At 47.5% G+C, this 23,835-nt stretch overlaps 1 protein-coding gene and 1 long non-coding RNA gene across 3 annotated transcripts; one reads left to right on the top strand and one right to left on the bottom strand.

Annotated features, from left to right (window-relative positions):
• Positions 1-1,559: 1,559 nt before the first annotated feature.
• LOC149346710 (cytosolic endo-beta-N-acetylglucosaminidase-like) lies at positions 1,560-22,052 on the bottom strand. 2 transcript variants are annotated; one of them, XM_089586594.1, is made up of 9 exons: positions 21,536-22,051; positions 12,396-12,544; positions 12,121-12,269; positions 10,939-11,256; positions 9,389-9,492; positions 7,841-7,949; positions 6,871-7,061; positions 4,337-4,588; positions 1,560-1,937 (listed from the first exon to the last, which is right to left on the bottom strand). In XM_089586594.1, exons 1-9 carry the CDS (start codon positions 21,691-21,693, stop codon positions 1,703-1,705), a joined length of 1,665 nt encoding a protein of 554 aa, XP_089442720.1. In that variant the 5' UTR covers positions 21,694-22,051; the 3' UTR covers positions 1,560-1,702. The 2 variants fall into 2 exon arrangements, with proteins under 2 accessions (XP_089442720.1, XP_089442721.1); XM_089586595.1 differs by lacking the exons at positions 7,841-7,949; positions 9,389-9,492 and having other exon boundaries at positions 21,536-22,052.
• LOC149346711 (uncharacterized) lies at positions 17,964-19,790 on the top strand. Its single transcript, XR_016292465.1, has 2 exons — positions 17,964-18,386; positions 19,159-19,790. It is a non-coding gene; the product is annotated as an uncharacterized LOC149346711 (long non-coding RNA).
• Positions 22,053-23,835: the final 1,783 nt, after the last annotated feature.

The raw sequence follows: 23,835 nt of genomic DNA, 5'->3' as shown, positions 1-23,835 counted from the left end.
CGCTTCGGTTTCGTTGTTCGGATTCATTGTTCATGGGTAGTGTTCGGATAGCGATTATAAGTTAACACCCATATAAGTGGAATTTGTCATTCGTATTTTACAACCATAGATCCCTGGGAGTCCTTGTACCACTCCTGGCGCAGTGGTGCAGGCACCACTGCCTAGCGGTGGCATGTGCTACCATCGGTGGGGCGTATGAGACGCAAGTTGGTTGTTTTTCCCTAATTCCCACCTGCCACAGTGGGCGTTTGCTCACAATCTGGTGGCAACTTGCCAAGTGTGCATTCATGGCCCGGGCTCATTAAGGCCAGACCGGGGACCACACAAACTGGCTGAAAGACAACAGCTTTTCGGCTAGATGGAAGCCTTAGTGCTAATGCACTAAAAAAAGACTGTATTCGTGTTCACGACCTTTGGAAAAACCATGTTACAGTTGGCAGTAACGTTTTACAGGACGAGTGTGTTTGAGAACTGATTATGGTGCTGTCACCCAAAGAAACCCAGTCGCTTTGTATTGATACCAGGCAAGGAAGCATGCAGATCCACTCATTCATGGAATTTGAGGCAATGAGGTAGCGTGACAGCGCCGAAGTAGTTTTTTTCGGCACACCAGCGTCCATAAACTCTTCCTACCGACATTACCCGATTTCGCTTTTCGTTACCTTTCAGGCGTTGCTCGTCATTTCAAATCGAACCGAATATTGCTCCGTCTAAAGGACTCAACAAAGTCGAGAAGTATCGAGGCCTCAAGAAAGTCAGCTCTTTAGTTTTCAAACACGAAAAGCCAGCAGTCAATTTCTCTACAGGCATGTACAAAATTTCTTACGAAGTGCCACAATAGTTGAAAATTGTATCATCAGTATACAAGAATTTATCAAATAAAAACCTAAGTAATCCTGAAATCACTTTCTGTTTTTAAGATACATCTGACGCTATAATCGCAGAAAAAAATGGCTGGTGGTTTAGCACTGCTAAGCGCGAAGTATTGCGCGAAAGCATGGTTTTTGCACGTGGACACCACAGCCAGATACCTCAAAGCATGATTGAGGCGTTCACTGACCCAGGGAGCCCCGGGGCATAACTGCCTCACTTTGTAGGTGGATGCACCGCCTACTCAGAGCAATTGAGATGTCCACTGACTCAACGAGCCAGTTACACTTGCTAGTGAGGCTTCACACATATACAAAGGCACATACCGCTGAAGCCTGGGGAGTGGAATCATTGCTGTTGACATAATACGTCTGTGTTAAAATGGGCGGCATGCTACCAAGCTCACTTCTTAGAGAAATATTCAGTGCGTTTGCTTGGTGGCACAACACACCACCCTGTGTGCGGTACGAAAGATGCTTAATTCATGTGAAGCAATAAATTCGTTCCAGGGTGAAGCAGACACGCAGAAATGGCTGCAGGTTCGCTAGGTACACTCTCCTGTACATAACTGAAGATTAGCATAACACAACACTGTTGTGTACATAGCTGCTCCAAGATTTAAGCTAACAATAGTTTGTTTCAGGCACACACCTTCATTCCTTTTCTACATGCAGTATTGGGTCTCATACCCACAATACCAGTTTATTGAATGCCAAGTACATATCAGCAAGGCGGACATCCCTTTGCCACACATCAACAAGCCAGCATTCCTCACTAGCAGTCACCATGCTGAATCACTCGCAGCTGTATGCTGTGGTCACGTGTCAAGTTACTACTCAGCTTCAGACTTGCTAGCGTCCTCGTCTTCACTCGACGGACCCGAGTCAGAGCTGTAATCATCCAGTTTCCTTTTCGTGGCCTGGTTCCGGGCTATTTTGTCCTCCGGCCGTTCCACCACAAGCTCACCTAGGAGGAAGCTGCCTAACTTGTTCGAGCCGAGCGTGACACCAATCTCCTCGACAACGGCACCACGAGCGTCCTTCGTGTTGTCTTTCACACGGTACGTCCTGAAGGAAAAAGTGCACTCAGTGAGAGCAGATTCATTCATTTGTTCATGCATCATGCCAAGCACACAGATAAGCATGCATCCAGGTATGCATGCACACATGAATACAGCAAAATTGCCGTAGTGAGTTTGGCGGCAAGAAGTTGTGGGGACCTTGCACCGCGCATCCCCTGTGGTTTGCTTCCCCGCGATGCGTCTTAACTAGTTCGTTAAATAAGGAAGGGTTCCGGCGTCGCACCGACACGATTGCCAGGGACGACGTGGTTGCTGCACGCGAGCTGGGGGGGGGGCTCCGCGATCGGCTCCGGCGGCGCGCTGCGCTCTGGCGGGGGAGACAACTCTCTCTCTTAACTCTCTCTCTTCGGCTGGGGAACTCGGTGAGCGCAAGCTGCCAATAGACACCTTTAGCATACCGTGTATCGTGTTACCGTTACCGGTACCGGAGTACCGGGAGCCTGCACGCAGCCAATGCGCATGCGCAAATTGTCTTGACGGCGCCAGATGGCGCCACACACATGCCGGGAAGCTGTGCTCGCGCCCTCAGCGTCGGAGCCAATCAGCGCGTACTCACCGCTGGTGGGCGGGCTCACGGTACTCCGGTAACGGTAGCGGTAACACGGTACTCCGGTAACGGTAGCGGTAACACGGTACTCCGGTAACGGTAGCGGTAACACGGTATACGGTATGCTAAAGGTGTCCAATGACTTTATGGTTCCAGTGCGACGTTCCACCCAGCAGGCCGAGGCTGTGGGGATGAACGTTCTCCCTCACCTCGTCCAGTCCGGTTGTAGATAATCTCCCCTGCCCTAGCGTGGGCGAACATTTGCTCGTAACGGTGTTGGCGAGCGAGTCGGACGACCTCGATTCCTTAGCGCATTTTGCTGCTAGCTGGCGCTATTGTTGTTATATCATTAAATGCCTCTTTGTGTCAGCCACAATGTCGTTCCTTTATTTCCTTAGGAGCAAGGCCCGCCATGGTCTGTGTGCGCTTTTAAACATTTTTTAAAAACAAAAAATCCGGTGCACAGCCTTTAGTCGGATATCTATGAAAGTGCAATTTGATTTGCAGACACATTTTCATAATCTGTCTCAGCCAAAATCGGCAGCAATCTCTCTCCGTGCAGTTGCAGCAGTTTTGTTTCCTAAAGGTGATTGAATTTGGCTGCTAAAATGAGTGATTGTTCTCTGCTTTTGTGCAGCTTTAATCTTCTTCCGGCAGGGCGTGCACTCTGAATGCTGACGTTCTGTTACCGGTCCCACCGCTAAGCCATATACACCACATAACAATTGTCATACCTTGCTCCATTTGAACGTAGCTAAGCCTAGCACCAGTACTATCTCATTCAAAACCATCAGAGCCATACTGTGAACCCTGAATGATAATGACAGTAAACACAGATATTGTAGCAGCTGCCTTTGATGGCTGGAAGTCATTGATTTCTCAGCCTGCAAGCTGTCATGCCTACTCTGGTCTTCAGCATGATCACGGGATCCTCGACATGCACCCTGCAGCAAGAACTTTTTTTACGCACTGCATGTGATCATCAACACAGTAGGTGTTTGTAGTAAAAACAGAGCCTTTGATACTGTCAGCCCCAAAAGTGATATGTTGGATTTTAAGCCTTAAAGCTGCATGTGGGCTGCATATGAAAGAATCAAAAGAAATCATGATGTTGTAGGAAAAATTATGGTGTAAATCTTCTACATGTCTGCAGCGAATCTTGGACCGGGATGAAAATCTCGGACTGATAACCAACTGTGGTTTTAACTCTTCATTCCTGTACTTGTGTACTGGTATTACACAAGTTCTGCAAATTTTTTAAAATGCCCATGATGTTTCATATGATGACAGTACAGCTTGTTAGTGTTTGTCTAGAGAGCAGTTTAGGTCTACACACAGCCAGATGCAGTGTGTAGCAGATGTTCGCAGTGAGTGCCCTAGTATAGTTGCCGCAGCAGTCGACAGCAATGATTAAACAAAATGGGAGCAAGACTGCTGCAGTAGGACAATGAACTGATCAGTTATTCGTAGTAAGCTTTATCCTGTGTGACTGATTCTTAATTACTCCCTTATTTCAAATTTACTTGCCTTGGCAGATTCCCGTAAACAAATTTTCGGATGTGTGAATATTTGGCTCAGTGGCAAAACGCATTTGTTGAAGGAGAATGTCATCACTGCTGTCATAACACAGGAACCTTTCTGAACACAATGAGAGCTTTGCAAATATGTGGACTCAATACGTTCATGGCACATGCACTTTCTTTTTTACTGCGCTTATTATAACAACCTTTACAGGTGAGATGCAAGGGTGTGTTTGCTGCAGACAGTTTGCAAAATTTACCTTGAAGCTTTGCTCGTTTGCATGATAGTTAGCGAGAACATGATGCATTGGTGCGTACCTCGTAGTCCACAAGTTTTTAGCAGGACCATGGTTCCTGTCAACCTTGGTGGTGTTGTCAAACTGCACCGCATAGTTTCCATGTGGAGGAACAGCAATCGTCAACCCTAGGGAAAGCACTTCTGTCTTGCCCTCAGCTGTCTTGACCTTTAGCGTTAATGCGAAGTCCTGCCCCACTAAAAAGCATGGGTCCTTGTTCTTGTAAGTGTAGCTGACCTTTAAGGAGCCCAGTAGGAAGTCACAGCCAAAAAGCCTGCGAGAGGTAAAAGGTTCACATGTTTCAGATATGCTACTGCTGCTAGTAATAGCACAAGTGCTGAACACGAAAAATCTTCTTTGGCCAAATAACCTGAGTTAAATGACATTTGGAATGATGTACATACTGAAATTAAGTCATTTTATTGAAAAAAATAAGGTATAACTTTTCCGAGTTGCAAGACAGACATTTAAATCTGCCAGCAGCTTATAGTAAGTCTTGCCATGTTCATGACCGACAAAGCAGAGAACTCTTGAGGAACATATTACTGAGAAAATTAGTGCTGGAAAATTGAAGTACCCATCATTTCATGAGTTACCTAATGTGCACACTTCTTTTTTTCTCTATTTTTTCACATTTTTTATATATAACAGAATGTTCACATTGTCTGCACAAAACTTGACCACTGTGGCCCTCCTACCTTCCCATTCCCTTCTAAAACATGACTGTCTGCCGTCTTCTGAGGCAAAATATAAAGAACAAAATAAAACAAAGAGAAATGTGCAAGTGCGCACCTGCCAGTGCAGCACATCACATTCAACATTTTTCAAAGGTTTGCAGGTTGGTATGGTTTATAGTTTACGAGGGCTTTAACGCCCCAAAGTGACTCAGGCTATGAACTAGGGACGCCATACTGAAAGGCTTCGCAAATTTCGATCGCCTGGGGTTCTTTAACATGCACTGACACCACACAGTACACGGGCCTCTAGAATTTTGCCTTCATCACTATTCGACCACAGCGGCCTCGGTTGAACCACGCGTCTTTCGGGTCAGCAGTCAAGCGCCATAACCGAGCCAGCATGGTGGCGTTCGCAGGCTGGGTGCAGTAAAATGGATCGTCAGCAAAACTGTTGAGGTCAGCTTCTCTGCACAGCGAAAACGCGTTCACTACAGTGACCAAACTTGGTTTTTAAGTATACATCGGGTGCAGCACTTACATATATGGCAAATTAAATCCTCGCGCCTTTCCTGCTCGCTTCTGTCCTGTGTTGGTGTTGTGATAAAGGGACTAAGCAATCTTAACGGGAGGGTGAAACGCTGATATGCTGGGTGCGTGTATGCCATAAGGCTTGGGATAGATGTCTTCAGTGCTGCACCCAACTTCTCCCCCAGTACGCTCCACGCTGCCATGGTAAAGGAGTTTTTGTCATAAGGGAAAGCTGATCTGCAGAGTTTTGCAAAGGGTCTATGCAGAGAAGTATGTCCTCAATGTTGCAGCTCAGTGCACTAAACTTACCTAGGCAGTTCCTTCCCTTATCGCCGTGCATGTCAGTTACTGCCACCTCATGGACATTTCTTAGACTCAGCTTACATTACCTTACAGGCTCAATGTTGAAGTGCATCCGAAGTAATGCTTGGAAAACTCCATGTGTGCCGGTGCTGCACAAAACGATTGCTTGCATTGCAACTTTCACCTAACGGCAGCGTAGAGTTATGGTATGTATGACATACTGTCTGTTGCACTGGCTTTGGAGACAGTCATTAACATTTATTAAGTATGTCATGTATGCAGCAAATCCTCACAGATAGAAAGGGAAGAAATTTATCGAAAGAAGCCATGTCCATGCTAGTGTCAGTGCAAAGGGTCAAGGGTCTTTCCACAACACAGTTAACAGGCGCTGCAGGAAAGTGCCACAAGGTTACGTAGAAACTGGCGATGAGCTTCAACCAGTAACCAGTTGGACAATGGTACTTACCATGTTCACCAAGATCATGCGAAAATAATAATAATAATAATAATAATAATAATAATAATAATAATAATAATAATAATAATAATAATAATAATAATAATTTTATTTCTGCCTCAAAAAGTGACAGAGGAGCTGCAGAAAAAGCTGTCATAGACCGCTTGACTGAGCCGCAGCCCCCTTATACACTACTGTATGTAAGTGATCGAAGTGGTAAAATACAGTTTCGCATAGGGGAGAACTGAGTTATCATTTGTTGCTAAAACAATACTGATATAGTTGTCAAAAGTAGAAGTGGCGTAATACAGCGAGCATTACCCCTTCGCAACGATAAAATGTGCTTTGCTTGCCATGTGCTCTGATCTTATGCCACCTTAAGTGGACTGATATTTTTTTTAGAAAAAAAAACAAGTGAACGACAAAATCAAACTTGGTAATCAGCGTTTGGCAACTTGGTACCAAGCACCGTCCCGCGTGAAATGCATGTACAATGGATTCAGTGAAGTTAAGAAGAAGCATACACATGCTTCCCAAATAGCAGTGCAGCATCGACATTGTGGCGGCACCATTAGTGCCCCACATGTTCACCTGAAGTAAGGCTCCACGTTGGACAGTGGTACTCTGCTGGGATTGAACTGCAGCCAGAGGCAGCCGCCGCCGTCATACGCTTCTGCCGTGTAAACCATTGCCGAGCCATTGCCACCACAAAGAGAGCTGCCCTGATCCCGAGGTTGCAGCTGCTGCTTGGAGAGGTTGAACCACGCTGACGGTTTGACGACCTAAGCACAGGCAAGAAGTGAATGAAAATCATACTTTATTTTTGTTGCATGACTCAGCAAATGGCTCAGCACTTCCACAGCTTGTGTTCTTTTGGTTCACTGCTTTTTTTGTGTGCCAACACTGATTCTGTCAGCAGTCCTTGTTTTGATAGTGGCCAGCAGCCCCATACTAAGACCAGTGTGCTACATCATGACAGGGATTCATTTCCATTAAGGCACACATGATGTGCAGCATGTGTTTGTGCAATAAATGCCTGAAGGTGGATGTTGAGAGTCGATTTCGTTCGACAAGGTTCTGGACTGCTAAGATAGTTTTACATGAGATTACTGATTACACACACGATAGAAAAGTCAAATGCACACAGGTTTTGTTGCGAAAGCAACACTATGCCAGTCAGCTCGGCTCGTCGCGTGGTCACACTTCAGCCATACACCGTGGCCCACGAACGACCTTGAGCCGCCGTTACCTAGCAATGCCGCAGCCGCACACCAACAGATAGCGCCACCATCGACGCCACTGCCGTCGCCGCTTGCTCCACCAGATGTGCTCCGCTAAGGTAGACGGAGAGGAGGTGTCGCCTCTCGGTGGGTATATTTATATGCGCTTCGCCTGACTGGATTGTAGTCGTTATGGAGAGCGCAAAGGAGAGGCAACAACGAAAAAATGAAGCGAGGAAGAGACAAGGCGCTCAATTGCTTGTGCAATTCAACTAGGGCCAATTTTTATTATTTTTGAGAAGCACTCATGCCTTTGTCCTCGGGAAAGAAAAACAGCTAACCTGGCCTTCCTTGTACAGTTTGTAGCCAAATCCCTGGCAGAAAGTGGTGGTGAGAGGCGGTGCGGAGAGGCGCCATTCTGAGTAACACTGGTCTGGAAAGGTCCACAATCTGCACGGATATACAACAACGTACTGAGAACAAGGGTATGCAATAATGTCTTTTCAAAGGCAGCACGGATGTCTGAAGTGACGTGAGTGGTGTGCTCTGACATGGCAAGTACATCACTGTTTCGGCTATCAATGACACCGTGAACAAGGACAAATGTGCACATTTTTATGCCCCTGTTTTTGAGTGCCACTTCAGATACCAAGGCTAAGACTGGCTTTATCCAGTCTTGCACTTGAGCATAGCCGTTTTCATTGTGAAAGAGCCAAAAGTTGGTGCACCTTGAGGTACCAATAAATGCCTTTTACAAAAATGAATGCGTTTGGGTTTAGTAACGCACGAGCTTCTAAGCTTATCATGCGCCAAGCTCACAGAAATGAATGCCCGTAAAATTCTTAACTGCACCATATGAATTATTCCTACTTTTGGAATGATATAAACTGATGGCATACTTTGGTTTTTTAAGCTGTCATGGAATTAAATGCTAACTTTTTGTCATTAGTACAATACTGGTAATGAAGGACTCATTAGCGTATACATAGGACCCTGCGCCAATTCTTGCACCCCAAAAGTATCTTCTTAAAATCAAGTTAAACCAAATTTCTACCCAAAAGTGCACCTGCTAGAGAACACGGTTTTCCAGAGCACCAGGCTGAAGACATCTCATGAAAATTAGAGACTGTTTTGCGTTCATTCCCGGGTAGTGTTTCACTATAAACTGATGATTTAAACTTCTTTCAGTGCTTGTTACCTATAATACAGCTATCTGTGTCATAAGTTCAACTTTGGAAGTGAGAGGCCGAAACAGGCTGACCGTGTGTCTTATTTCCATCATTTTATCAAGCACTAGTTCCACTAACTCTTATTGCCATCATTTCGTTAAGCACTATCCCCACTAACGTTATCTTGTTCCAAGACCCTTGAGCATTTCAAATGTGATGTTGAATGAATGTTTTCACATTGTACAGGCAAAGGCAGGCATTGTACAGGTGTGAAAGTACTGTGCAAAGGATGGTAATGTATGCGACGAAATAACTGCAATAAATGCTAAAAAAATTTCGTTTGGTAAACACTTCTTAGTTGAACTTGCCATTTCTGATAAGCATGCACACAGGTGGGTGAAACGGGGGGGGGGGGGGGGGGCAACGACATGGGTGAGGAGGTGCATACCTAGTCCCATACAGTGATGTTACTAGGGTGTGTAGTGGCTGACGCAGTTGTGCAAAACAATAAAATACCACTGAATTATGAATGAGACGAAGTCCAACGCTGAAAAATGCTTGGCTTCTATGAGGTCAATGCTCGCCTCTTTGACCACTGTAAGACCAACGCCAAGTGTTAATCGTTAATCATGTTAATCGTGTGGCTATCACTGCATTAGTAGGGAGTGGTGTGCCCTAGCACTGTGTACATAGTGATGTCGACTACAGCATCAAACTCACAGGCACTCGTTTTCTGCAAAAGCCTTCTTGCCCTGTGTCTCGTACACCCATCTGGCTCCAAAAATGGCTGCTGACAAGCCATACTCATGGGCAATCTCGACTGCCTGAAATGACAATGAAAAGTCAGATGGGCATTCATGCTGAGTGATGCGAGTTTCAGCATCAACTGTTAATGGGGTTATAATCATATGCTTGGAGTTCAGTGAGTTATGTGGCCCACTAGATATGTCAAGTTACATTATTGTGCCCAGTAGGTTATGTCCGAGCACTGACAGTGGATCATGTTGCGCATTAGGTGGCTCAAATTACTAGGCCAGTAATGTGAACATTAAGTCACGAGATCATTCAGTTATGTGCACATTTATTGGCTGGTTAATGGGTCACGTTACTTTTCTATGCGAAGCCTAGTTCTGCAATTGTATGCTGGGGCTGAACCTTTTGTTATGGTTCAACTACCTTAACACATCATCAATGACTATTTTTTCACAGCAGAGTGCAGAGAGTGGGCAGCTAGTTAGTACGTCATTACTTAAACATATAAACAGTAAAGAATGGGACGCAGAAAAAAGCACATGGATGATGCACGTCCCGTGTTCTTCTTTTATGTGTCCCATCCTTTGCATAGTTTACATGTTTAAAGAATGTTTTTACGGCATCAGCTGTTACAGCTAGAACCCTCCGAGCTCTCTTGGTTGTCGTCTGCATGAAGCGACATCATTGCAAGGTCCGCTCATGTGACCAACTGTAAGGCTCACATAACAGATAGGTCAAGTGAACAAACCCTGGCACAGCTTATTATGCACCAACAAGCCCAGTTTCAAGTACTTCTCAGCTTATTATAGCCAGTATTTCTGCCAAACAGGTTTGCAGGGAAATACAGAGCTTGTAGTACCGCTTGCTTGATTCTGCCATGCCCTGTTCTGTAAAAAGGAAAAGCATTTGCTGTCACAAATGCTTGCAGCAAGCAACTTCGCCTGGTGAGGTAACATACAGAATTAGACAGATACGTTGGTTTGTATGGAAAATCTCAGATAGGGACTATAAGCCAGCAAATTGTTAGCTCTCTTCTGGTCACTATAGTTCCCAGTGGTTTGTGTAATGTGGTGGCGTCATGAGCACCTTCTTGTGCGTAGCCTTCGCTTAGTGGAAACATTTTCCATTGTGGCTGCCTTTTCTCAATGCTTGCGTCTGCTCTTACTGCTGTTATTGTGAAAATGGGCGCAAGCCTTGTCTGGTGCGACATAAGCAATGCTCAATGCTCAGCTACTTATGAGTTTATTGTTCCTTATTTTCTTTGGGAAATCATTTCTGCGAAAGGAGCTTGTCATTGGGAAAAGACTTCTGAGCACGTTTTCCTCTCTTGTCAGTATACTGCCAGTTGTAGCAATTTACTTTCAGTGGTACAACACAAACAATCCTGCCATAACAAAAACTGCAAAACTGTTGAGACTTAAAAGAAATGCAAAAAAGAATCCTGCCGAAGTGTTAAGGATGAAGTTCTTGCATATAGTTAGTTTGAACTTTGAGCGCATATGTTAAGTACCATTTACCTTGTGCGTGTCGTAGCCACCACCATAGCACCTGTTCCGTGCGTAAACATCAATAGCAACATAGATGTCACCCTTGCGTTTTCCTGCAACAGTTGCAGAGTTACGTAGCTTGCTCTCATTCCAGTCAAAGCTGAGGAGCATTCCGTCGCAGAGGTTGAAGAAGCACATGTTGCTGCCATTCAACTCATTTTGCGCCTCTACCCTTCCATCAGACAGGATACTGTCATGCCAGATGACCAGAGAGCCAGGCACAGAGTGATGAGTCTCGGAGGTGATGGCCGTGAGGAGGTGTCTCAGAATGTGGCCAGGGCACCTGTCCTGGACACAAAATTAAGGCATTTTAATGCAGTGTAACGCTTTATAAGGTGCAAGCTATGGGCTCACATGCAAACAATGAGCAGATAAGCGAAGCGAAAAAGGGGGACTCGTTACGACATATTGCTTTCTAATCAATTATCTTTAAAATAATTACCCTACTGTCCTCCCACTGATGAACACCACAGATTAAAAACAAAAAACATCTCCTACGCTCCTTGGTTTCAGTGACTATTGGATTCCGTCAAGTATGCAAACAAATGGTCAAATTGCACCCTGAACAGCTCTAGGAATTGAGTGACATCACTTTAAAGCTCTTTCGGCCACTTCTGTTTTGACCACCGGCATCTATTCGTACCTTGTCTTTCGATTTAACAAGTATTCTAAGGCAGTTTGCTGATTGAAAATGGTCAAAAGCTCAACATTTTTTTCAGGTTTTTTTCCTGCTAAGTTCAGTACACACAGAAACCAAAAGTAGAACACGCTGAGTGATTTGTTTGATAGGTCGGTAGTACTCAACAGGCAAAAATATCATACATAGGTGCACTGTTTTTTGTTTGCCGGTGCTTGAACCGGGTGGGACATGCGTGTCCTGATGCCTTGCAAGGGTTGATAATGCGTACTTCATGGCTTCTGATGTCGTAAAAAGGTACAAGTGCAGTTCATGCTGCTTTGAACAAAACTGCATGGATTGAAACCATTGTACACCCAATGGGCACTGAAACTCCCTCGGACGTACTGCGGACGTCCTGACTGTCTGCATTACGTCCATGGGAGTTTCAATGTCCATTGAGCATTGGCTTTTACATTTATTTCGGGGTGGCAGTACTTTCAGTCAATACACCAGAGTATCAATGAGGCACTAACCATATTTTCTCCAATTCTGATAAGCCATCCATCGAACCTGAACAAGGCTGCCACACGTGCCAGCTGAGAAGCAACTTTGGATGACAAGTTGCTGCCTCCAATTGTGTTGAGAATTTTTAAGCCTTGTCGAGATTCCAGCATAAAGGTTCCTGAAAAATCGCATAAGCAAATCAAAGTTCTGGTCAGTACAAGCCACTTGACAGAAATGACAAATGGAAATCTTTCAACTGGGCTTCAGCCCCCATGTTTAACTAAGACCAATGCTATTTGCTCACCTAACACCTTGACACCATGCCTGTGAGCAGCAGTGATCCAGCCAGGAGGAGGGATGGCAACCATATGACGTGAGTAGTAGACAAAAGTGTCAATCATCTGCCAATGATGAAACTGGTAGCTGTCTGGTTTGTCGGTACCATGTATGAACCTGGATATGACCGAAAAGATAAATACAAGCTACAGTAACAATCTGCGAAGAGCAGGACTTCAGAATGCGAAAATGCGAAGAACCTTGGACGGCGGAACATCATGCATGGTGGCATAGGTGTATAACCACAGCATAGTGCACAGCTGTTGGCTGTCGTCACGCTGTAATGTAAACTTTTCCGTTCACACAAGTGCACTAGCTAAATACTATATAGTTGAAACATAATCCCGTATGTGAACAAACTGATTCCCTAGTGGTTAGACATTTTGAGTGCGTGTATCTGCAACATATCACTTCAATGAATCAAGACTGACCGCTGATCAGGGACTGATTAACTCTTTCGCTACCGCTGAAAAATGCACGATTTGGAGCGTACTGAAAGAAAATTTTTTTTCTCAAGAACTAATACACCCAGCACATATTGCAATGCATGAAATTGTAGCTTATTAGTTACACTTCTGAATGAAACAAACACCAGAGTTGTGTGTGCAAAAGTAAATGAACATTTATTTGTGAAATTTGCTAAAAACACAAAAAAAGTAAATAGCAAAAACAAAAATTACCGGCTGCACTAAGCCCGAACTTGATTACAGGAAAACTGGAATATACAAACTGTTGCACATGTTTATAGCTGTCATTATTCACAGTTTCAGCTATGAGAAAAATTTACTGCACTTTCCATGGCTTGTCAAGTCAGGGGTCATGACTGTGGTGCCACTGTGAAGAGCAGTCAGAGGTGAAGATGTGAAGTAGAGGTAGACTGACAAATGCTTCACATAAGGTTTTATCTTTGTTCCTCCCTTGTTCTCTGATAGCCGAGCTTGCAGTTTCTTCTTTTTTTCATTCTTTTCGGTTGGTGTTGAATGGATTCTATGAGAGGATTGGGGGCGTGGACTTCTTTTCCCTCATCATACCGGAAGATTTCTTGAATGAGCTGCTCCCTGAAAGCCAGCAGATAAAATTTGGCATTTTAGGCAAGCTCTAAAACATCAGGATCGATGAAATAAGTTTTATCGACGTGCTTCAAAAGCCAGGACACTTTTCAAGTGTTGCCAATAGAAGCTGCCGCCACTGAATCATCCGGGTCCGTTACGTGCAAAAAAAAAAAAAAAAAACAAAAAAGCGAAAAACCAATTTTCAGAAATTATTTTTGATGGCAGAGAGCCAGAATAGATTATTCTGGTATTTCAGTAGAGATACAGTCGTGGCAGGTCAACAATTGCAATGTATATGATGATTCCAATGAACATCAGAATCGCCAACAGATTCATGTCTTCCCATGAGCCGTCACGCCGAATTTGCTGAAAATCTTCATCCATGCATACTTATTAGTGTTTGCGCACACGATCTTCATCATTTCCGCCGTGAAGAGCATCAAAAAAAAGTCGAGAACTCGAGCGAATCTCCGAGCGCCGCTCCGCAGCGATGTACCGATATGGACACCTAGCTGTCGTCTTGGTTGAAAAACGCGACGCGACCTTGAGCATTTGGCAAACTGTCTTCGCCATACGTTGTCAAGACCCTGAAGCACAAAAATAAACCACTCTCATCAATTACAAACCGTATGCACCGCAGAAAACACACAGCGAACGAAAACAGAACTTACATGCAAGTACGCGCTGACGTTCCAGGCTCCCGAGGCGAAGTCTCGCTGCCGAAACCGAAATCCAACGTTTGTACATTGTTGCCCGACTAATAACCGCTGCTTTCGTCGCAAAAAACGAAACCGAAACCGGCCGACGTGCTCGGTGTCAGCTTTCGCTTCCGCGGAGCGCGCGGCGACGCGGACGCCATTTTCTCCGGCTGACGGTGCCGCGGCCGTTCAAAGTTTTATTTTTCACGGCGCCCCCTCATGTCAAAACACTGAAACCAAGGCTGCAATTGAAAGAGCAGTTGTTGAGCTCGCAAACTAGATAGCGGAGCACGTCCACAACGCTCCAAAATTAGCTTTTTTGCGCGGGCGATCTGAATCGATCATATGCGAACGATCGCCTATGGCGCGGTAGCGAAAGAGTTTAAAGGTTTATTGGTGTTTAACGTCCCAAAGCGACTCAGACTTGAGGGGCGTCATACTGTAGTGAAGGGCTCTAGAAATTTCGACCGCCTGGCGTTCTTTAAACACGAGCCTCTAGAATTTGGAGGCGAAATTAAACCGCCGCGGCTGGGTTCGAACCCGCGTCTTCCGGGTCAGCAGCCGAGTATGCACGGGATCTGCTTGACCAATTTTTTTCAGCAAAGAATTTTTTTTATATGCGTCTTGGAGAACCTTCTCTCGTCACTTTTTTCGCGCCCAAAGGCCGGTGCAACTCCGCTGACCTTGCTTACTCGGCCCCACCGCCGGCCACGGTAGCTGTGTGATGTCTGAAAGAATCTAACCAACAGCCGTCAGCCATTTCTTAACCGACATACGCAAACGCGTGAAACGGAGAAGGGCGCGAGTTCGAAACATTCACCGGTAAGGGCTCATCAATTTTCGTGCACGATTGTGGCTTCTCCGCGCTGCTGTTCATGATAATACAATCCAGCGATTGAGTAAGTTTATAAACAGCGCTTGAAAGGTGGTTCAGGGCCAGTGCTTGTGCGGCCACTGGCCATTTTTTACAATGCTGCACGATCATTGTGGCTCTCCCACTTATTACACAAAAACAAGTTTGAACTCATCACAAAGGTAAATGTACTTAATTGTCAACGGTACACATGGTTAATATCAGTTATTGTTGACTACAGTGGAGCAATCAAAAACCCAAGTGCATAAAATAATAATTGTGCTGCTTGAGTGACGTTGTTTGGAAAAACTACTGCACCCATGACTGCACCAGAGGGAAATGTTAATCGCGGTAAGGGCTGATTTTTGCTCCAATGGATGCGTATTTAGAGCTGGCGCTCTCAAAACATACTAAAAAATTACGCATATATTAGAGTCCAAAGCTGCCGATGAGATATATAACGAAAACATATTTGGCACATTTCTATCGCGCAAATCTCGCTAGTGTGAAAAATTTCTTCGAGCTGCACTTAGCCATGGAGGAAAAAAAACTGAGGAGGGAGCGTCCGGTGACAACCTTGAAGCCTAGTCTTAACAAGTAAAGATATAGCAAAAAAAAGAAAGCGTGTCCCCCCGTGATCGCACCACGTGATAGCGTGCGGTAAAGTCTAGCCCCGCTGCGCGCCCGCATGCGCCGATTAGCGCGGCAGACTAACTGTAGATCAACCTCCTTGCTGTAGATGCCCGCGCCGCTGGTCGCGCATACGCGCGCATGGAGTACGCGCGCACTAAAGCATACCGGAATCAAAACATAAAGGACCGGCTCGGAGAGCGAAAAACTGAGGGAGAAAACGACTTCAAAACACTCGGCTTGCGAGCGCTGGCCGCGTGACGTCATGCTCCCTCCTTAGTTTTTTTTCCTCCATGCACTTAGCAGATCTTGTCGAAGTTACCTGCCACGCCATCACGAAAACGCGACCCACGGGCGTCTGGGTAGCCATCCTAGTCTGGGTACTGCGGCGGAAAGGCGGGGGAAGAAAGCAAAAAAAAAATTGGCTGCTTTAGCTCTGGTTAACCCTAGATGAGAGTTCTGAAAGCCATTGAGTGCGTTGTCTCGTCCTCGCTTCGTTCTTTCGTTGTTGCCTCCCTTTCGCGCTCTCCATTACTTAGTAACTACAGCAGTTGCTAACACTGGGCCGCGTCCGCGGCGTCCTGTATTACTCCGCTGGCCAATCGCAACAATAAACGAAATCAGCTTTTTAATGTTGGACTTATAATTTTTTCTTGTGATAAGCTTCATTGTGTAGTCAACTAGAAACATTTAACCAGCGGACTATTTTTTCGTCGTGGAGGAATTCTGTGCGCGGAGGCTGAATGTGGGCGGAGCTTCACTGAAGTGCATATGCGACTTCTCTCCCTCTACCCCAGCGGAGCATATTTGGTGGAGCGAACGTCGACGGCAGTGGCGTCGACTGCGGCTCCATCTGTTGGAGCGCGGCTACGGCATTGCTAGGCAACGGCATACGGCTGTAGTGCGACCACGCGACGAGCCGAGCTGGCTGGATGGATGGATGGAAAAAACTTTAAATTTATCGACAATAAAGTGTTCTTGACCCTTACGGGTCACTGGGCGCCGTGGTCGATCCTTGGTCCAGGACACGGTGGAAGCACCGTGGTCCAGGATGCCGCACTTGACTGCTGCCATCGTGGCTCGGCGTACGAGAAATCGTTGCGCTTCCTTGTCTTTGCTGGCCAGCAAGTGCTCCCACTGCATCACACTCGGGTTGTTTATTATTGGCTCTAAGTCTGCCTTAGGGCAGGTCCATGTGATATGTTCTAGTGTAGGTCTATCCTGACACCATGGACATTTGTCTTGTAAGGAAGAGATGCATATTGTGTAGGGAAAATCTTGTGCAGGTGCGGGAAGGTACCGGTTTGTAGTCTGCGCCAGTCTATCGCCTCCTCTTTGGTAAGCCTTTTGTGTGAGGCTGGGTAGCGTTTCCGCTGACCCCTTTAATGATCGAGTATATCTGAGTACATGGAGGTAACTGGGTCAAAGGTGCCCGTGGTGCAGTGTTGAGTCTGCTCGGTTGACGTACCCTCGAGCTAACTCGTCTGCTGCCACGTTGCAGGCGTAGTGTTGCTTTCGCAACAAAAATACAGGGGGTATATACTTTGACTGTAGAGGCGAAAGCGTTTTCCGCACCACTTTGACTGCATCTGTGGAACCGGCGTGCCGTGCCGGTGGTGACGTCACCACTGGATGACGTCACACCAAATGAGTAATCAGAAATTAATGACTAGTTACTAATTAGCACTGCTTAAGCTTCAGCTTTAGGAGTAGAACGCGACAGCGTGTTGCAGCGCTGCCAGGCAGTCCACGGAGCGCCATCACCCGTTCGGCGCGATACCAATATGACCATTGGAAACACTTTCGAACGCAATGCATTTTTGAGGAAAAGAAATGGCGCAGTAATTCTCTGTCATTCCTATTTAGACTACCGTGGCTATCAAGACGGTATCCTGCTTCACGCAAAAGGCGCCCATGTGCTGCGCGATGTCAGTGCACGTTAAAGATCCTCAAGTGGTAGAAATTATTCCGGAGAATTTTACTACGGTACCCCATTCTGTTTTTATTAAAGCGAACGTATTACTAGGCTATGTCGACGATTTCGTGTCGGCAGCGATTGCGGTGAACTATAAAAATATATCGTCTAAACAGTGTTTGTAATAGAAGCGGGATGATGTGAGGATGCCAGGCCAAAAATTTGGGTCCGAACGGATCATCATTAGAGCCAAAAGTGACCAAAAGTGGGTGTGGTCGGGCCGGAGTGGCGCGGAATTTGAATCGCCGGAGGTGCCGTACCACGTGACGCCCCCATTTGATCTACGTGATGTACCACGTGACCGGAAGTGTGGGCGGAACCAACCAATACCTCCTAGAAAGAATTCAGGCCTGCGCGCTCCCAAATGTCACGTGAGCAACGTCATTTCCGGTAGGCGATCGCCTCTTCGAGGGTCGGGAGGCGCGCGCGCACGAAACGAACCGACGAACCCCGCAGTCGGCGCGCGCGGACCAGCGGCAGAAAGCCTGCCGTTGCGTGCATCGTTCTGGCGTTGTTATGTGTTTCTGCACTGGGTGCGCGTTCCTGCGCATGATCGGCGCGCGTGGTGGTTGCGAAGGAGTGAAGTGCGGCTATCAGCATGCCTTACAAGTGCTGTGTGCCGAAATGCCGGGGAAACTACGACGAAGATTCGAAAATTCAAGTCTGCTCATTCCCGAAGGACGATGCCCAGCGGAACAAGTGGCTGCGTGCAATACCACGCAAGGATTACTAAGTTACAGCTTCTTCAAGGGTAAGAACTGCTTTAATTAGCTTGTTGTGTACCTTCATGCCCGCTTTTACGCTTCGCAAAGTTCATTGTCAGTGCGAGCATATTGAGCGTTAGGCCTAGAATCCGTTGTGCCGCATAGAAGGACGAGGCGACTCTCAGAATGCTTCCTACGGCTGACAAGCGAAATTCTTTCGTGTTCATATTAAGGCGAAAGCCTTTAATGCCTCATACTGTCGTTAGCAGACGCGTCGGCAGGAGTGTCGACAGACGCGTCGGCAGCCGTGTCGACAGACGCGTCGGCAGGAATGTCGACAGACGCGCCGGCAGCCGTGTCGACAGACGCGCCGGCAGGAGTGTCGACAGAAGCGTCGGCAGCCGTGTCGACAGAAGCGTCGGCAGGAGTGTCGACAGACGCGTCGGCAGCCGTGTCGACAGATGCGTCGGCAGGAGTGTCGACAGACGCGTCGGCAGCCGTGTCGACAGACGCGTCGGCAGCCGTGTCGACAGACGCGTCGGCAGGAGTGTCGACAGACGCGTGCACGTTAAAGAACCGTAGATGGTCGAAATTATCCGGAGTCCTCCACTACGGCGTCTCTCATAGCCTGAGCTGCTTTGGGACGTTAAACACCAAATGCCATGTGTTTTCTGCGAAAAGTGTTCGTTCAGCCTGTGCTTGCATCAGGAAAGAATCTGCCAATACCAAAAAAAACTACCTTGAGCACGTATACATAATGTCTTTCGGAGACACATTGATACTTTTTTGTGGTACAGTCCCCTGTTTTCGTTTTTGCAGGTCTGTGCGCTGCACTTCCATGAGAGCTTTATTAAAAAAAAAACGGCTATCATGACCCAAGGACTGGAAAGGTTATCGAGACCACTTTGCCGGTGCCACGACTGGTCCCTAGCGCTGTGCCTTCAATATTCAAGGATTGCCCATCGTACCTGTCCACACCACAGTGTTCCAAAACAAGAGAGGAGCATGTGCTTGTTTGTATGTGGAGTGTTTATTGCTTTGATTTGTTCTCGCAGTGCCATATTATGGGAAGTAACCAAGTTCCTCATTCTAGTCGATTGCAATTGTTTTTCATCATATATGTTTTGTGCTTAACCGTGTGTTGCTAAACGTTTTGTGTTATTTTGGACTGCGAACCATGACTGCCTTCGTTTCCTTGATGTTTGTTGCAGTGACCTGCTGTTCTACTGTATGTGACATGGTCTAAGTCTTAAGTGTGACCATGAGTACAATTTATGTTTTCATATTTAAAGGGTATGTTTGTTTTACAAATCTGTGGTTACTACCTGGCAGTTCAATTTTGTTACCTTGATGCTTCATTAGTTCTGTTTACTGTATGTATATTGTATTGTCTTACATTTATTTATAGCGCCTTTCCATGCCCATGACAATAAACCGAAATTTGTCTTTTGGTTGCCGACTAAATTTTGCCTCATTCTTGAATTATCAGCAAACAATAAACTCCCCATGGGAGCAGTAATTGTAGAACGCTGCAATAGGCACCATTACACAGTTTGCTTGAAGGTGACGATCGAGTTGCTGTTGCCTCCATCATCCCGAATTCACGTGACGCACGCCGCCGAAGCCGAAGCCAGCGAAGCGAAACAACTACACTGCAGAATTCTCGCGTTTTCTATCAGTTATTCACTCACCTAGAGTACTTTGTCAATCTTACTTCTCTAAAGAGTGCACTGCAGCTGACCAGGCCCCTAGTTATTTCACAGCAGGCTCTTCCTTTCTTTATAAATGAGCGCACGCCTATCTTTTTGTACGCTTGTAAAGCGGTCGCACTCGCGCTTAATACAGCGGTTGATAGAGAGCGACTAAACCATCCTAAAAAAGCGAAACCAAGCGCGGCGGAGGAAGCGAGCGACGCGGCCATCCGCCTACTGGATGTGACGTCACTCGCGCAGCGCGCAGGCCTCAAGTCTTTCTAGGAGGTATTGAACCAACGCGCGGTGCAACCTAAAACGCCAGCGCGTCGCAGTAGGCTTACCTAGAATACCGGCGGCACGCATCGCACTCGGCTTACCTTGAACGCCGGCTCACGTCGCACTGGGTTTTACCTAGAGCGCTGGAACGCATCGCATTGGGCATACCTAGAACGCCAGCACGCGTCGCAGTAGGCTTACGTAGAACGCCGGCACGCGTCGCACTGAGCTTACCTAGAACGCGTCGCACTAGGCTTACCTATAGAATGCCGGCACGCGTCGCACTAGGCTTACCTAGAACGCCGGCACGCGTCGCACTCGGCTTACCTAGAACGCCGGCACGCGTCGCACTCGGCTTACCTAGAACGCCAGCACGCGTCACACTAGGCTTACGTAGAACGCCGGCACGCGTCACACTGAGCTTACCTAGAACGCGTCGCACTAGGCTTACCTATAGAACGCCGGCACGCGTCGCACTAGGTTTACCTAGAACGCCGGCACGCGTCACACTGGGCTTACCTAGACCGCCGGCACGCGTCACACTGGTCTTACCTAGAACGCCGGCACGCGTCGCACTCGGCTTACCTAGAACACCAGCACGCGTCGCACTATATGCTTACATAGAACGCCGGCACGCGTCGCACTCGGCTTACCTAGAAAGCCAGCACGCGTCGCACTATAGGCTTACGTAGAACGCCGGCACGCGTCGCACTGAGCTTACCTAGAACGCGTCGCACTAGGCTTACCTATAGATCGCCGGCTCGCGTCGCACTAGGCTTACCTAGAACGCCGGCACGCGTCGCACTCGGCTTACCTAGAACGCCGGCAAGCGTCACACTAAGCTTACGTAGAACGCCGGCACGCGTCGCACTGAGCTTACCTACAACGCGTCTTACCTAGAACGCCGGCACGCGTCACACTGGGAAGCTTGCCTAGAACGCCGGCACGCGTCGCACTCGGCTTACCTAGAACGCAAAAATGCAACTTGAAATATGGAGGCGTCATTGCTTTCGCATTACTCCAATGCGGGTTACCGCAGTGATCTCGAATTTTCTTTCACTCCCACCTTCCTCCCATTCCTCACGGCGCGGTTCAGGTGCCCACCGAGATTTGCGAGACAGATACTGCGCCCTTCCTTTCCTCAAAAACGAATTTTCAATTTACCAATTTACTTTCGCCTGCGTTCCCTAAAGCATGCACGATGCGCTGGCCACTCGGGCACTCACCTGTCTTCTCGGTAGCTGCCTTCGTGACACAGGAGGATTTTCGGATCACCTGGCCTACCGCGCTTGACGTTCCTCAGCGGCTCCACGAAACAGAGCAGTGGGTCTTTGAATTCCAACAGTTTTTCCATTGTCTTCAACGGTGCAACTTGGGAATGCATCGCCGCGGTGAACGTTGGTTAGGGCGTATTGGTTAGCTCTTCTTCGTCATGAACTAGCGCGCGCAGCTCGGCCGCGTGATACTGCGTTCTTCTTCTACGAACCGGACTGTGCAGTGACTTTTCTCGATTTCTGATTGTTTGCTTATTCCTTTACACAGGAGGCTTGATTGTGGTCTTCTGGGCTAATATGGACGTCCTCCTCCTGCTCAGGCTACCTACTGCTGGTCGGCTGGTCTTTCTGACCGGATACCCCTGGACGCTATCTTTCGAGGTGGCGTCAGCAGCATTCCCGTTGTGACCGTCCCTTCGAGTAGGGGCATGATCAGCTCCTGTGCTGTGCGATGTCAGTGCACGTCAAAGATACCCAGGTGGTCGAAATTATTCCGGAGACCTCCACTACGGCACCTCTTTCTCTCTTTCTCCTTTCACTCCCACCTTCCTCCCTTCCCTTACGGCGCGGGTTCGGGCAGTGTTGGTTCGGGTCTCCACCGAGATGTGAGAGACAGATATTGCGCCATTTCCTTTCCTCAAAAACCAATTTATAGGCTGAAAAATTCAGGGGCACTTTGACTGTCTAAAGTGCGTAGAGGGAGGGAAGGCGGAGGAACGCTTACTTCGCCTTTATACTAAAACACTGCTGTGCCCGGCAGTCATCAAACATTTCGACCCTGCGTGCTCAGGGGAGCGCCCGCACTGTAGGGAAAAAGTCTTCGGACCTTTACCACATGGTGTGGGCATGCCAATCAACCCCGCACCTTCCCCTATCCCCAACCCTACCCGGGAGGACTGGGAGGCGGCCCTGCTCGGCTGCTCTGACCTGGCCTGGTCGGGCACGCCCAAGCAGCAGCTACAGCCAATGGGCTCCTGTAATGAGCAGCCCACCTAGCGTTTTTTAGGGACGGCCCCTTAAGGACCGATCCCCTCACTCCCTGTACATATTTTATATATAAAGTTTTTCAGTCAGTCAGTAGAGGCGAAAGCGTTTTTCGCATCACTGACCGCCCCTGTGTCACTGGGTGACGTCATACAATGAATGACTAATTACTAAGCAATGACAAATTACTAATTAATGGTTCCCCGCCGGGGTGCCTCAGTTGTTACGGCGCTGGCCTGCTGACCCGAAAAACGCGGGTTCGATCCCGGCCGTGTCGGCTGAATTTCGATGAAGTCGAAATTCTAGAGGCCCGTGTGCTGTGCGATGTCAGTGCACGTTAAAGAACCCCAGGTGGTCGAAATTTCCGGAGCCCTTCACTACGACTAATTGCTTATTAATGAATAAATACTAAATAACTGCTAATTAATTATACTTACGCTTCGCCTTTAGTAGTGGAACGCGACAGCGTTTAGCCTGCCAAGGAGTCCACGGAACACCACCACCCAATCGGCGCGATGCCTTTCCCTTTGAACGCAGCACTTTTTGAGGAATGGAAATGGCGCAGTAATTCTCTGTACCCGGGTTCGAACCCGACAGCGGCGGCTGCGTTTCGATGGAGCCGAAACGCAAAAGGCAACCGTGTGCTGTGCGATGTCTGTTGAGCTACGGCCGTGTATCTGTTCTTTCAGCCAGCGTCAGCTCCGGCTGACGCGGTTGTTGCGACGCGCGTCTTTACTCTCTCTTTTTCTCTTTCCACTTATCTTTAAACTCTCTTCTATCTGCACGTGGCAGCGGTGGTGGCTCGGCTGAAGCCAGTTGGCAGGTTCGTGCACTTTCCTTTTCATTCTTCTCAGTCGCAACCAACCAACCAACCATGTCTGCTGTTGCGTCTGAGAGAAGGATGAAAAAGAAATTGCACGGGCCTGCCAACTGGCTTAATCCGAGCCACCACCGCTGCCACGTGCAGATTGAGGAGAGTTCAAAGATAAAAGAGTGAAAGAAAAGAAAAGACGCGCGTCGCAACAACCGCGTCCGCCGAAGCGGACGCTGGCTGAGAAAAACGGATAAGCGGCCGTGGCCGCGCCTTCTCGTCACCACCTCCCGATTAAAGATCGCCAGGTGGTCGAAATTATTCTAAAGACCCCCACTACGGCACCTCTTTCTCTCTTTCTGCTTTCACTCCCGCCTTCCTCCCTTTCCTTACGGCGCGGTTCAGGTGTCCACCGAGATATATGAGACAGATACTGCTCCATTTCCTTTCCTCTAAA

The sequence above is a fragment of the Amblyomma mixtum genome, chromosome 4 (genome assembly GCF_055824585.1).
Source record: "Amblyomma mixtum isolate Tamu chromosome 4, ASM5582458v1, whole genome shotgun sequence".
Classification (NCBI taxonomy): Eukaryota; Metazoa; Arthropoda; class Arachnida; order Ixodida; family Ixodidae; genus Amblyomma; species Amblyomma mixtum.
This window is presented reverse-complemented; position numbering and strand designations above follow the sequence as displayed.

Bases quoted from the DNA above. Each gene is read 5' to 3' on its own strand.
- LOC149346710 (XM_089586594.1), bottom strand. From the start codon at position 21,693: ATGCATTCCCAAGTTGCACCGTTGAAGACAATGGAAAAACTGTTGGAA. The intron at 12,270-12,395 runs GTGAGCAAATAG...GCGATTTTTCAG, and splicing joins GCATGGTGTCAAGGTGTTAG to GAACCTTTATGCTGGAATCT. The intron at 11,257-12,120 runs GTTAGTGCCTCA...TTTTGTGTCCAG, and splicing joins TCAGAATTGGAGAAAATATG to GACAGGTGCCCTGGCCACAT.